The following is a 14,450-nucleotide window of genomic DNA, read 5'->3' on the forward strand; positions in this document are numbered from 1 at the left end:
CCGAGAAGGAAGAGGAGCCGGCACCGGTACCACCGTCTTTGGCCGGCCCCTCTCTTCGCTCCGTTTTTGAGCCAGTACTCAAGACACCGCGAAGGGTGCGGGCAGTCTCCGGGGTGCCTGCTCCGGGATCGGATTCTCCACCACTCCCTAGAGAATACTGTCTTAGCCGCGCCCGCGCAGGCAGCAGTGGAAAGGGCTAAATCCCGGGAATGGGGCCCGGGGCGCATGCGCAAGCGAGCCGCGGCTTTTGAGTGTTCGCCCCGCGGCTGCAGCCGCTAGGTGGCGCATGCGCCCTAGAGGGTGCCGGCCGGTCTCCGGGAAGAAGGCGGCGGCTGCGGCGGCGGCGAAAGGCGGGGGCGCCGTGGGGGCCGGGCCGGTGTTTACCCGGCGGCGGGAGGGCGCGGACGCGGAACCCGGCGCGGCGGCGGTGGCACGATGGTCATGGCGCATTTCGTTGAGAATTTTTGGGTAAGAGAAGGATGTTGGACATTGTGTGGGTTTCGGAGTCTGAGAGTTTCGGCGGCTGACCTCGGCCTGCGTGCGCTTCGGGCGGTGGCGGCTCCGCGGGCAGGGCCAGCGTCCTCGGACCGCCGCCTGCTGCGTCCTGCCCGGATGAAGCCCGTCGGGTGGCTGGTCTCCGGCCGCCCAGACCCGCAGGCTCGCAGCCCCTGCGGGGGGCGGGTGTTGTCAGCGCGGCCCTTCAGTCCGTGGCGGGGACGCCGAGGGGCTGCCGGCCGCCCGCGCTGGGACAAAGCGCCGGATGGGGCGGGAGACGCGACCCGGCCCCTCCGGAGACTCCCGGCGCCGGGCGCCTTCCGCGGCTCAGACGCGGACGCCGGGGCCGCGGCGCGGCCGCTCCCAGCCGCGGGCAGCAGGCGAGTGCCGGCCGGGGGGAGCTCGCCTCCTTCCAGCCCCGCAGGCCCCCATCTTAGCCTTTTTGACCCCCCACCATATCCCCACGAATTCCCGTGCGGCTTGGGCTGGATCAGCACTTCCTCTCGGCTTCGCAGCTCGGCTCGTGGGTCTGTGCCCGGGACTTTGCCTCTGGGCCTGTTCACAAAGCGCAGAAAAGTTGAATTTAATGTAACTGGATTCCTTGGGCTTAAATGCACCGATACTTCTCCTTGTGCCCTGTGCTCCTTCCCCTTCCTCATTCTTTCCACACCCGTCCTCTTAACTCCGTATTAGTGTTAGCTGGTTCTTTGAGAATGAGTTCCCAGTCTCCCTGTGGAGTGTTTTTCTGCAGTTATTGTTTGTTGTAATGGGAAGTACAGTTCAGCCATGTACAGGAAAGTAGCATGTTTACTTAGGTATCTCAGGAATCCCATTTTATGGCTTGACAGTTGCATGTGCCACAATTCCATTTTAGTTTAAGATGTAGAAATATTTAAAGCAGTACTCTCAGTGAGTAAGGAGTGTGTCTTAAATTCTTAATTTCCAAATATTTCAGGCGGGGACTTGCTTAGTAATCACATCGGTTCATAATTATTAGTCATGAATGTTTCTTGTTTTCCACACGCGACATAAATACTAGACGTTGGGGTTTTTGTTTTTAACACAGCTTTATTGAGGTATAATTCACCTGCCATACAATACACCCGTTTAAGTAAACAGTTCAAATTTTTTCTTGTATTCATAGAGTTGTGCAAATGTCACCACGCTTTTAGAACAATTTCATCACCTCAGGAAGAATCACGGTATCCTTTAGCAATCATTCCCAATTTCCTTCTTTCTTTAGTCCTACGCACCTAATCTCTAGATTTCTGCCTATGTAGATTTATCTATTCTGGACGTAGTTATATAAATGGGTTCATATATGTGGCTTTGTGACTAGCTTCTTTCACTTAGCATGGCTCCAAGATTCACCTAGGATGTAGCATGCGTCAGGACATAATTCCATATTTTACCCGAATTTGTGATCCAGCGTGTGTATACAGACACGCACATATGTATACTACATTTTATTTGTCTACTCATCAGTGGTAGGCATTTGGTGGTTTGTGCTTTTTGACTATTAGGAATAATGCTGCTATAAACTTTTCGTACAAGTTTTTATGTGGACGTATAAAACTTAGAAATGTCTTCATTTCTTTCTGGAATGAAATTGCTAGGTCATATGGTAACTCTCTGTTGAACATTTTGGGGAAGAGCCAGACATTTTCCAAAGAGGTTGCACCATTTTACAATCCCATTAGTGATGTCTGAGTCTTCCAGTTTTTCCACATGGTGGACAACATTTGTTATCTTTTTTATTGTAGTGGAGGAATGTAAGTAATATCTCATTGTGGCTTTGATTTTTAGGTAAATGATTTTGTTAGTATTTCCCCCCATTCTGTGGGTTGTCTGTTTTTAGTTTTGAAGTCCAATTTATCTCATTTTTCTGTTATCATGTATGTTTTTGTTGTCATATCTAAGAATTCTTTCCTAACCCCAAATCACGAAGGTTTTCTTCTGTGTCATTTCTGTGGGTTTTATATGTAGTTTTAGTTCTTACATTTAGGCCTATGATCATTTGAAGTTAATTTTTGTGTAGTGTACCAAGAAGAGGTACCGATTCATTCTTTGCATGTGGGCATGTGGGTATTGAGTTGTTCCAGTACCATTTGTTGAAAATATAACCCCCCCCAACCCGTGTTGAATAGTCTTGGCACTCTTATTGAAAGTCAGGTTATGATAGATGCATGAGTTTATTTCTGGATTTTTGTTTGTATTCCATCATCTATCATGCTAGTACCACACTGTTTTGGTTACTATAGCTTTGTAGTAAGTTTGGAGTGGGAAAGTCCAACTTTTTTCTTCTTTTTCAAGATTATTTTGGCTTCTATGGGTCCCTTGGTTTTCCATATGAATTTTAGATTTAGCCTATTTAGATTTAAGTTTTACAATGGCAATGTATAAAACTTACATAAAGAATGTTTAAAATCTGACATTCTTAGCCTGTTTTGTATTTTTTTTGGATGCATAAGTGTGTTTTTGAAGTTTGCTAGCTTAATTCCAAATTGCACATTAACATTTTTAAGGTTATCCTTTGTTTCCTCTTCATTGAGGGTTTTTTCTTCCTTTGTTTTTCTTTTTTGGCCACCCCCATGGCATAATGGAAGTTCCTGGGCCAGGGCTCAAATTCCAGCTACAGCTGGGACTCAGGCTGCAGCTGTGTTAACACCAGATCATTAACCTGAAGTGCCACAGTGGTAACCCCTGTTCATTGAGTTTTGAACATAGCTTTTTTTTTTTTTATATGTTTTTGCCTATTATGAATACTGCTTCTATGAAGCATTTTTGTTCAGGTTTTTGTGTGGCCCTTATTTTTCCCTCTTAGTAAGGGAATGGGAATAAATTTGGAAATTGGAAATTTAGAGAGAATCCCCAAGTCTAATTTATGTTTTGGTTTTTGCCTTCATTTCCAATATTGAATATGAATAGCTACTAAAATAGACTGCATTTTATTTTATTTCCAAGCCTCACTGGGGCTGAAAGCTCTAAATTGGATATTTAAAAGCTCCAAAGGAGGGCTAAATGAACTAGGAATCCCAGGGAACTAAATAACTTCTCAGAATTTGGTAACTGTTAATTTAAGACAACTTAAAAATTTACATATTTCTGGATTATTTAAAAATAATTTCTTAAGATAGAGAATTTATAGTATTAATTTCACCTTTTCCCCTCCCAACATTTAAAGTGGCACCTCATCTGCAAAACAAAATAAAACTTGTCAAAGTGAGTTAAGGGAATCTTTAAAGTTTTAGGTTTCTAACCAAACACACTATTGTTTTTTTTCCCTACATATAAAAAGAGAGATCTTTTTGTTGTGGCATTTTTTTTTTAGAGGAAAATTTGAATCATTCAAACTCTCTTCAAGTTCTTTTGAAAGAAGCACATCCTGCCTTTTTCTTTATAATTTTTCTTAACTAAAACTATACACCACATTACAAATTACTTAATACTATACTTTGAAAAGAAAAATATATCTAAAAGTTCCTACACAACAGGTGTTCTGTTGCTGATAAGTCAGTTTTTTACCACAAAGTATAGTGTCACAAAGATAAGTTGAAAATGTTTTTTTTTCTTTTAAAATTAGATAGCAAAAATAATTTTCATAGTAGAAATCTACTCTGTTACCTTTAATATATAAAAACAGTTGTTAGCCCTTTGGAAGCTTATGTCACTTTAAAAAAGTATTGACAAATATTACATTGAAGAAGTGTCTTCATATTCTGCTTCTTTCTCAAAGAGTCAAGTATTAGTTTATAATACTCCTGAGATTATATATGTCAGTCTTACACTATAGTGATTAAAATGGCTTTATATTTTTATATAAGATGATCAGGTTATTTAATTCAGGACTTAAATTTTTTTTTAAGTAATGGATTTCATAGTGATAATTAAAGGGAAAAAGCAAATGAGCACAACATACCTGATTTTAATGCCTTTATAAACCTCATTTTACATAGCATTCCCAATCTGTATAAGATATAAAGTATTCTCCCAAAGACACCAGGTATTCTTGAGCATACATCACATTGTAATGAAGTGATATTTTTAGTTAGGTGCCTTTTCCCAAAGATCTCTCTTCACATCAGGATTTAATGAATAGCGGTTAATTTAGGTGTTTTTAATCCTGAAGTTTTTCTTTATTTCTTTTTTTAAATTTTCGTTTACTGTTTAACCAGTACAGAAGTCTCATGCCATTTATCTGTTGATTTCACTGGCATTGTCATACTTTACTTTTAAATAAATCCAGAGCACTTGGTTATTCAGTTCTCTCTTGGTATCCTTGGGGGATTGGTCTAGAACCCCTCCACCCCCCCCAAGGATACCAAAATCTGCATGATGTCCAAGTCCCTTATGTAAAAGGCATAATACTGTATATCCAAAATTTGATCTGTCTTTACATGGATAAGCTGGGAGGATTAAAATGTTTTTTAAAAATCTGGAATTACTATTAGTAGGACTTTGGAATGCTAAACATTGTTATATTTTTGCTTGGTCATTTAATCTAATTTTAGTGTCCTACTTGAGAGTCACACATTTTGGGGGGTTATTTATCTGTATGAAAATTTAAAAAATATACGTCTTCAGGGAGTTCCCGTCGTGGCGCAGTGGTTAGTGTCCTACTTGAGAGTCACACATTTTGGGGGGTTATTTATCTGTATGAAAATTTAAAAAATATACGTCTTCAGGGAGTTCCCGTCGTGGCGCAGTGGTTAACGAATCTGACTAGGAACCATGAGGTTGCGGGTTCGGTCCCTGCTCTTGCTCAGTGGGTTAACGATCCGGCGTTGCCGTGAGCTGTGGTGTAGGTTGCAGACGCGGCTCGGATCCCGCGTTGCTGTGGCTCTGGCATAGGCTGGGGGCTACAGCTCCGATTCGACCCCTAGCCTGGGAACCTCCATATGCCGCGGAAGCGGCAAAGAAATAGCAAAAAGACCAAAAAAAAAAAAAATATATATATATATATACACATCTTCAGGAGATTAATTGAGGTGACCATAGAAACCCAGAATATAGACTTTCTTTTTCTTGAAATTTATGAATATTGTACCAGCTTAGGATATGATCCCGTCAAATGATATACTAAAAATTTTAAAGTGTTATGTTTATATATTTATATATATATGTTAAAAGACTTGCAAAATTTACATGGTTCAGTATTCATAAAGTGCAAAAGAGAATATAGTCTAAAATCTCCCTCCTTTTATTCAACCATCAAGATCTTTCAGAAGGCAGTCACTGTTACCAATTTCTTAATAGCTTTCCAGAGATAACTTATGTATGTACAAGAAAATAACATAGGCTAAGTTAAAATTCATTGTTGTAAAACTGTTAGCCATGCCCAAACTGTTTTCAACTTCAACAAACAATGAAAATGCAAACTACAGATTTGAACCCCCCACCCCCGCCCCATGCGTGCACTCGCGAGCAAGCACTTTTTAGGGCCCCACCTGCAGCATATGGAGATTCCCAGGCTAAGGGTCAAATAGGAGCTACAGCTGCCACAGCTGCCGGCCTACACCACAGCCACAGCAACGAAGGATCCAAGCCATGTCTGTGACCTACACCACAGCTCATGATAACGCCAGATCCTTAACCCACTGAATGAAGCCAGGGATGGAACCTGCAACCTCATGGTTCCTAATCGGATTCGTTAACCACTGAGCCATGATGGGAACTCCCAAACTATAGATTTGTGTAACTTAGTTCAAGTAGATTTTACAGGTAGACATTATAAAATTATAGTATTTTAGATGGAACTTAATTTTATTGTGAGGCCTTTAGAGTCTCTTTTTTGAGGGGGGTGGAGGAGTGGTTTGTTTTTTATTTTCACCTTTATCATTGAAATCAATACCTTGATACTAAGTCTCCATAAGTTCAATTCAGGGAAAGGATTTTATTTATTTATTTATTTTTTGTCTTTTTGTCCTTTTAGGGTCGCACCCATGGCATATGGAGGTTCCCAGGCTATGGGTCAAATCGGAGCTACAGCTGCCAGCCCATGCCACAGCAACTTGGGATCCAAGCAGTATCTTCGGCCTACACCACAGCTCACAGCAACGTGAGGTCCTTAAGCCACTGAGCAAGGCCAGGGATCGAACCCCAACTTCATGGGTCTGATTCGTTTCTGCTGCACCACTTTGGGAACTCCAGGGAAAGAATTTTATTTTATTTTATTTTATTTATTTATTTTAAAAAATTTTTAATTTTTTGTCTTTTTGCCTTTTCTAGGGCCGCTCCCTCGGCATATGGAGGTTCCCAGGCTAGGGGTCTAATTGGATCTGTAGCCGCAGGCCTACACCAGGGCCACAGCAACACAGGATCCAAGCCATGTCTGCGACCTACACCACAGCTCATGACACTGCCGGATCCTTAACTCACTGAGCAGGGCCAGGGATCAAACCCCCAACATCATGGGTCTTAGTCGGATTTGTTTCTGCTGCGCCCCTTCGGGAACTCCAGGGAAAGAATTTTAGAACATTGTTATGGAGTGATAAAAATTTGCTGTCTGGATTCTTTTCTAGCCCTACAGATTAAATCCTAAATGTTCCAGTCTTTTTAGAACTACTTAAGTTATTTAGGCGAAGGTACAGAAGAACAGTATGCTTTGTGTCATCCTGCACTTTTGTAAGCCCTTTGGAAGTAGGTTTTGGAGGGGGGTTGTAAGTAACTTTTTGAGTCATGGGATATCTCTTGAGATTATCCATCCTGATTTCATAATTCTAGAGCAGTTAACAGAGGTACCCTAAGAAATCTATATAGAAATATAGTGACATGGAAACTTACAGAGGGAAGGGAATGGGAGCTTGGCTTTCAATTTGTCTAGTGTGGTAGAATGATATTCAAATTGGAAGAATTTTATTAGAAATCTCGTCCACAGAGATAAGCAAAAATTGGTTAGATGTGAGGAGAAACAAAAATAGCACAGCAAAAAAAAAAAAAAAACACAGCAGTAATGGAGGCTTATAATTACAGTTGAACCTTGAACAATGTGGGGGTTAGGTACTAACCCCTGTGCAGTTGAAAATCAGAATGTAATTCATAGTTAGTATAGTGGGCCCTTCCTATCCATGATTCCTCCGTAACCCCTATTCTGTATCTTCAGATCCAACCAACTCCTGGTTGTGTAGTACTGTAGTATTTACTATTGAGAAAAATTCACATGTAAATGGACCTGCACAGTTCAAATGTATGTTGTTCAAGGGTCGACTGTGTATCTGTTGGTAAAGAGGCAAGAGAGTGTTGCTGGAATGGCCAGAGGCAGAGAGAAATACATTGGGAAGTGAATAGGGAACTGTGTGATGAAATCGAGGCACAGAGTTCCTTCAGTTCCATCACGCACATGCTCCTTGATGGAATTGCAGCAGTAAAAGTTATGGAAGATATGACAAGCATGTTTGTTTTTAGGGAAAAGATAGGAAGGTACAATGTATGGAAAGCAAATTGGTGGTGCTGGGGCTTAACTAACAAGTGTTATTTTTTGGTTGGTGGAAACAACAGCTGGTGGAGATGTCTTTTTAATCATAACCCTTATTACTGTTAAAACAGAAGAAAATAGAAATTACCTGTAGCCTTTCCCTCTGTCCTCTAAGGTTTTCTTTGGAAATATTAAATTCAAAACCGGTTCTACTATACAGTTCTGTATTTTGGTGTTTTCCAATGATGTTAATTAACATCAGGCCTTTTCCTCATTTGATTAAGTGTATTTTTAAAATACTTTCGGTGACTATGGGTTTTCATGAAATGGATAGGACGTACTTTTTTTTAGCATTTCTCTTTTGGACATTTAGGTTACTTTTGTTTTTGTTTTTGATTTTTTTGATTTATGAATTATACGTATTAATGTGAACAAAATGCCAGATTAAGAAGGTAGCCTTGCTGTCTTTCTAAGTATAGATTGAAAAACTTTTGAGAAAGGTGAAATTGTTTTATTTTTCATTGTGAAAGTAATGAAAGTTACATTTATTTACAGAGTACTACAGAAAATTTGAAAAATAAAACAAAAAATTAGCTCAAAACTATTTGCTTCTGCCACTTTTGTTGTATATCCATGTAGTATCTTTTTAGATATATTAAGGATTTAACTAAATGAAAGAGCTGAATTATAATTTAAAAGATTAGGGAGGTGTATTTGAGAGGTTAGAAAATAATTTTTTTAAAGTAATAAGATTTATTTCCTTCAGTCAGTCAACAAATGTGTTTAAGTAATTTTTGTGCCTATATCAAGTAGTTCTGACTGCAGAGTAGTACTCATTCTACACTTTAAAAAATAATCTTTTTATGGCTATACCTGCTGCATATGGAAGTTCCCAGGCTAGGGATCAAATCGGACTGCAGCTATGGCCGATGCCACAGCCATGGCAACACTGGATCAGAGCCGCATCTGAGTCCTACGCTGTAGCTTGCAGCAGTGTGGGATCCTCAACCCACTGAGCAAGGCCAGGGATTAAACTGAATCCTCATAGAGACAGTGTTGGAGGAGTTCCCGTCATGGTGCAGTGGAAATCAATCCGACTAGGAACCATGAGGTTGCAGGTTTGATCCCTGGCCTTGCTCGGTGGGTTAAGAATCCAGCATTGCCTTGAGCTGTGTGTAGGTCGCAGATGTGGCTCTGATCCCCCATTGCCGTGGCTGTGGTGTCGGCCTGCAGCTGTAGCTCTGTTTCTACCCCTAGCCTGAGAACCTCCACCTGCTGCTAGTGCAGACCTAAAAAGCAAAAAAAAAAAAAAGACAATGTTGGGTCCTTAACCTGCTAGGCCACAAAGGGAACTCATCATTCTACATCTTAATGACTGTTTTCTGCTTGTGCAATATCTTGCAAAGAACTCTGCAAAATAGTTTTAGTGATCTTGTGTGAAAATTTCAATGCATAAAGAGAATGTTGATCGAAGAGACTATAACTTATGCTTGAATGTCTTTACCTATAGAGAAATTACATGCATGTATTTTATTCTTCCTAGCAGTTTTCAAGACATAAATGGCTCCGAGGGCTGTCGTTGCACATTAGTTGAATTTCTATTAAATGTGTGTAGAAGATTTTTCTCTAGATGGGCCTTTCCTCAAAGCCAAAAGATAACTTCAGAATTAATTAAATGTTTTATCATGTTTTTCAGAGAAGGCAGGTTAAAGTGAGACTATATAAAACACATATTAATGTTATATTTTGTAATGCCTTGTCCAAGGTTGTCTAATAAATGTCAATAAGAGCTAGAGTAAAAGGAAAATGTTGAGGAGTGGGAACTATGATGTTTATTTTTGAGGCAGTTTAGAGTTGAGAGGAAGGTTAGGCATGTTATTGCTGTTCACATGACATTACCTCCTGATTCTTCGCTTCCCCTTCCCCAAAAAGGGTTTTTTTTTTTTTTTTTTTAAATTAAAAAGGAAACTAGGGAAAATCAACTTTTAATTAATACCCCAATTATACAGTATTCACTCTTAATCTTGCCTATCTTCTATTTCTTTGACTCATCAAAAGTGAAGATTGTCCAGGTTCTTAATTTTAGTGTTTAATTTACTCTTGAAAGTTTTTCGAGGGAAAAGTTTCAAAGCATTAATTAAAATCTATGGGATTTATAGCTTTGTTCTTTTCCACTATTACTTTTTGTGGCTCTTAAAAACTCAGTTATGTTAACAGTTCTATTTTCATTAAAATAGGAATTACATAGCATTTTTTCAAGTGGAAATAATTGTACTTTGATTATGTTTTAAAGCTATTACAATTTTTTAAAATATAAAGTTATAAGATCAACCAGAAAAAGATGTTTTTGAGTTGCCAAAATAAATTTGATGACTTACTTAAACTTTTTAACTTGAAATTTCAAGGATGTCTCACAGACTATATTAGACCAGAAAAAACTGAACATTTTCAGTGACTTGGTGACCTTACTTATAACTTGGTTATCTTTTCAGCTGAATTTCAGTTTAGTTGATAATTTAGGTGTAAAACAGTGTGCATAACATGATCCCATTTTCATATTAAAAAGTAACATTTCTTAAGTATGCAAAAAAGAATCTGGACTGATATACATTAAACTATTAATTGTGGTCATTTTACTTCAGTTAAAGTGGATAGAGAAAATGATAGGTATTAAGTTTGTGTTCTCTTAAAGGACCTGTATGGTTCTGCACTTAGATCTTTTTTTTTTTTTAGGGCTGCACCGTCAGAATATGTAAGTTCCTAGGCTAGGGGTTGAATCAGAGATGCAGCTACCGACCTGTGCCACAGCCATAGCGGTGTGGGATCTGAGCTGCGTCTGCAGCCTGTACCACAACTCACAGCAATGCTGGGTCCTTAACCCACTGAGTGAGGCCAGGGATTGCACCTGCATTCACATGGATACTAGTTGAATTCACTACTGCTGAGTCACAACTGCAGCTCTGTGGACTCACATCTTTAAAAGATGATAAAAGTTTTTTTTTCCCCACTTCATATTAGGAATTATTACAAATATCTTTACACCTTTTTATATTGAATTATAACTCTATTTTATTTACCTCAGGTCACATTCAGGGGTACCCCTTTGCAAAGTGCCTTGAGATTGGCAGAGAAAAGATCCAATCTTAGTGTAAACCTTCATTATAATTGTCTGTGGATCAACAGTGGTTTAGTAGCTGTTTTTGTAGTTGATACTGAAAATTCCCTATTAGAATTTATTTATTTATTTATAAGTTGGGGCTGCATCTGTGTCATATGGAAGTTCCCAGGCTAGGGGTCCAATCAGAGCTGCAGCTGCCAGCCTATGCCCAGCTACAGAACGTGGGATCCGGGCTGCATCTGCAACCTACACCAGGATCCTTAATCCTGGGTGAGGCCAGGATTGAACCTGAGTCCTCATGGATACTAGTTTGTTACCACTGAGCCACAACAGAAACTCGTTACTAGAATTTATTAATTAAAAAGGGTAAATATATTATTTACTTAACTTTTTTTGACTTTATTGAAGTTTATTTTGTGTACCATACAGTTCATTGTTTAAAGTGTACAATTCACTGGTTTTGGTAATGCTAATATATGTGCAACCATCATCACAGTAAATTTTAAGTTACCTCAAAGATTTCATTACTACCTCAAAAAGAAACCTCTTACCTTTTAACACCCTGTCTCCCCCAACTCATCTTAAGTAACCCACTAATCTACTTTCTGTTTCTGTAGATTTCCCTGTTCTGGACTTGAATAAGTATGGAATCATATAGTGATTTTTTTTGTGACTGGCATTCTTTATATTAGCATAATGCCTTGAAGTTTCATCAGTGTTACAGCATGTATCAATACTTCATTTCTTTTATGGCTGAATAATATTCTAATAATATACCATGGGTGTATCACATTGCTCATGCATTTGTTAGTTGATGGACTTTTGGGTTGTTTCTACCTTTTGCTTGTTATGAATAATGCTGCCATAAACATTAGTGTACAGATTTTTTTGTGGATGTATATATTTTCTTAAGTGTTGATTAAATTAGTGCATAAGCCAGTTGAAAATCAGCTCATCACTGATGAGTAAATACCTACTCTTAAAATTTAGCTATTTGGGTTTGGGTTTCTTTTGGTGTTCTAAGATTGATTGTGGTGATGGTGACACAAGTCTGTAAATATCCTAACATTTTTTGCATTGTGTACTTTAAATGAGAAAATTGTATGGTGTGTGAATTTTATCTCAATAAAATTGTTACCTAAAAAAGAATAAAAATTTGAGAAGAGAAAACTAACCATTAATAGTCAAGATTTTATATCAATAATTGTATATTTAGGAGAAAATTGCATTTAAAACTGCTCATCACAATAGCTTTTAATTCTATTATTTCTTTCAATAGCTTTTAATTCTATTATTTCTTTATTAAAGACTTATTATTAAATTTATTAGAAAGTTAATCTATGTTCATTAGTCCACTTTCCAGAAATAATTTGCTAATAGTTTATTGTATGTGCCTTCAGATTCCTTTTATATGCATACATGCAGCATTTTTTTTCAATGCAAATGAAATTCTACATGTACTGTTTTACACCTTGTGTCTTATTTTTTTATTTTTATTTTTTTGTGTCTTTTTTAAAAAAACTTTATTGAAGCAAATTTGATATGTCATAAAATCTATCCAATTTAGGTGTACAGTTCATTAATTTTTAATAAATTTACTGAGTGGTGCAGCCATCATCAGTCTTCATCCTCCCAGTAATTAGGTCCCTTTTGCCCATTTACAGTTAATGCTCTTTTCTACCCTCAGCTTTAGGCAGCCGCTAATCCATTTTCTCTCTCTATAGATTTGCCTCTTCTGAACATTTCATATAAATGAAATCATACAAATATGGTATCTTGTGTCTGGTTTCTTTCACTTAGTAAAGTGTTTATGAGGTTAATCTATGAAGTCATATGTGTCAGTGTTCCTTTTATTGTTAATTTGTATTCTATTCTGTGGATCTACCTCACCAGTTTGCAACATTTAGGTTGTTCCCATTATTAGATTATTTTTGGCTTTTACGAATAATTTTGCATCCTTTTTCCTCACCAACAGTATGTATTTCTGGGAAGATTTTTAAAATCAATACTTAAAAATTTACTGCGGGTTTTTTCTTTTCTGCCATGTCTTACTAAGAGCTATAATGTAAATTTTTGATAAGGTGATAGTAGACCTGAGTTCTTTGTTAGGCACATTGACTTTGAAGGTTTTTTTTTTTTTTTTTGTCTTTTGTCTTTTGAGGGCCGTATCCACAGCATATGGAGGTTCCCAGGCTGGGGGTCTAATTGGAGCTAGAACTGCCGGCCTACACTGCCGGCCTATGTATGCCACAGCCACGGCAACGCCAGATCCTTAACCCACTGAGCAAAGACAGAGATTGAACCCACAACCTCATGGTTCCCAGTCAGATTTGTTTCCACTGCGCCACAATGGGAACTCCTGAAGTTTTTTTGTTTTTTGTTTTTTAGGGCTGCACTTAATGGCATATGGAAATTCCCAGGCTAGGGGTCGAATTGGAGCTGAAGCTGCTGGCCTGTGCCACAGCCACAGCAATGCAGGATCTGAGCTGCATCTGTGACCTATGCTACAGCTTGTGTCATTGCTGGATCTTTAACACACTGAGTGAGGCCAGGGATTGAACCCGCATCATCATGGATACTGGTTGGGTTCTTAACCCACTGAGCCACAACAGGAACTCCTGAAGTTTCCTGTTTTTTTTTTTTTTTTTTTAAAGATACATGTGTATTTGTGTGAGAGTGTGGTGTGTGTGTGTTTGTGGCGAGAAAGCTATTTGAAGTATTAAAATTTTTGTGTAGGAGTTCCTGTTGTGGCACAGTGGAAAACGAATCCCACTGGGAACCATCAGGTTGCGGGTTCCATCCCTGGCCTCGCTCAGTGGGTTAAGGATCTGATGTTGCTATAGGCTGTGGTGTGGGTTGCAGACTCAGCTCAGATCTGGCATGGCTGTGGCATAGGCCAGCAGCTGTAGCTCTGATTCGACCCCTAGCCTGGGAACTTTCATATGTCGCAGGTGCAGCCCTTAAACGCAAAAAAAAAAAAAAAAAAATTTGCTTTGTTCGTGCCAAAGGAAAAGTTAATGATCAGTGAATATTTATGTTAATAGGTTTGTGAAATTGTTTAAGAAAATAGTGCCTAGGAGTTGCCGTCATGGCTCAGTGGTTAATGAATCCGACTAGGAACCATGAGGTTGCAGGTTCGATCCCTGGCCTTGCTCAGTGGGTTAAGGATCTGGTGTTGCCGTGAGCTGTGGTGTAGGTTGCAGACGCTGCTTGGATCCTGCGTTGCAGTGGCTCTGGTGTAGGCTGGTGGCTACAGCTCCGATTCGACCCCTAGCCTGGGAACCTCCCTATGCCTCGGGAGTGGCCCTAGAAAAGGCAAAAAAAAAAAAAAAGAAAAAAAAAGAAAAGAAAATAGTGCCTAGAGTAAGATTTACTACATTTTTTTAGAACTCAGTAAATGAATGAGTACTCAAATATAGGAAG

The 14,450-nt window shown here is 39.1% G+C and overlaps 1 protein-coding gene across 2 annotated transcripts in view; it reads left to right on the forward strand.

Annotated features, from left to right (window-relative positions):
• The first annotated feature begins 310 nt into the window (after positions 1 to 310).
• Positions 311 to 14,450, forward strand: part of FCHO2 (FCH and mu domain containing endocytic adaptor 2) — a 131,366-nt gene continuing 117,226 nt past the window's right edge. For both annotated transcript variants that reach the window (XM_047778081.1, XM_047778082.1), the window contains exon 1: positions 311 to 468. In XM_047778081.1, the coding sequence (XP_047634037.1) occupies positions 436 to 468 (33 nt within the window). In that variant the 5' untranslated portion in view covers positions 311 to 435. The remainder of the gene's footprint in view (positions 469 to 14,450) is intronic.

Source organism: Phacochoerus africanus, chromosome 4 (assembly GCF_016906955.1).
Source record: "Phacochoerus africanus isolate WHEZ1 chromosome 4, ROS_Pafr_v1, whole genome shotgun sequence".
NCBI lineage: Eukaryota > Metazoa > Chordata > Mammalia > Artiodactyla > Suidae > Phacochoerus > Phacochoerus africanus.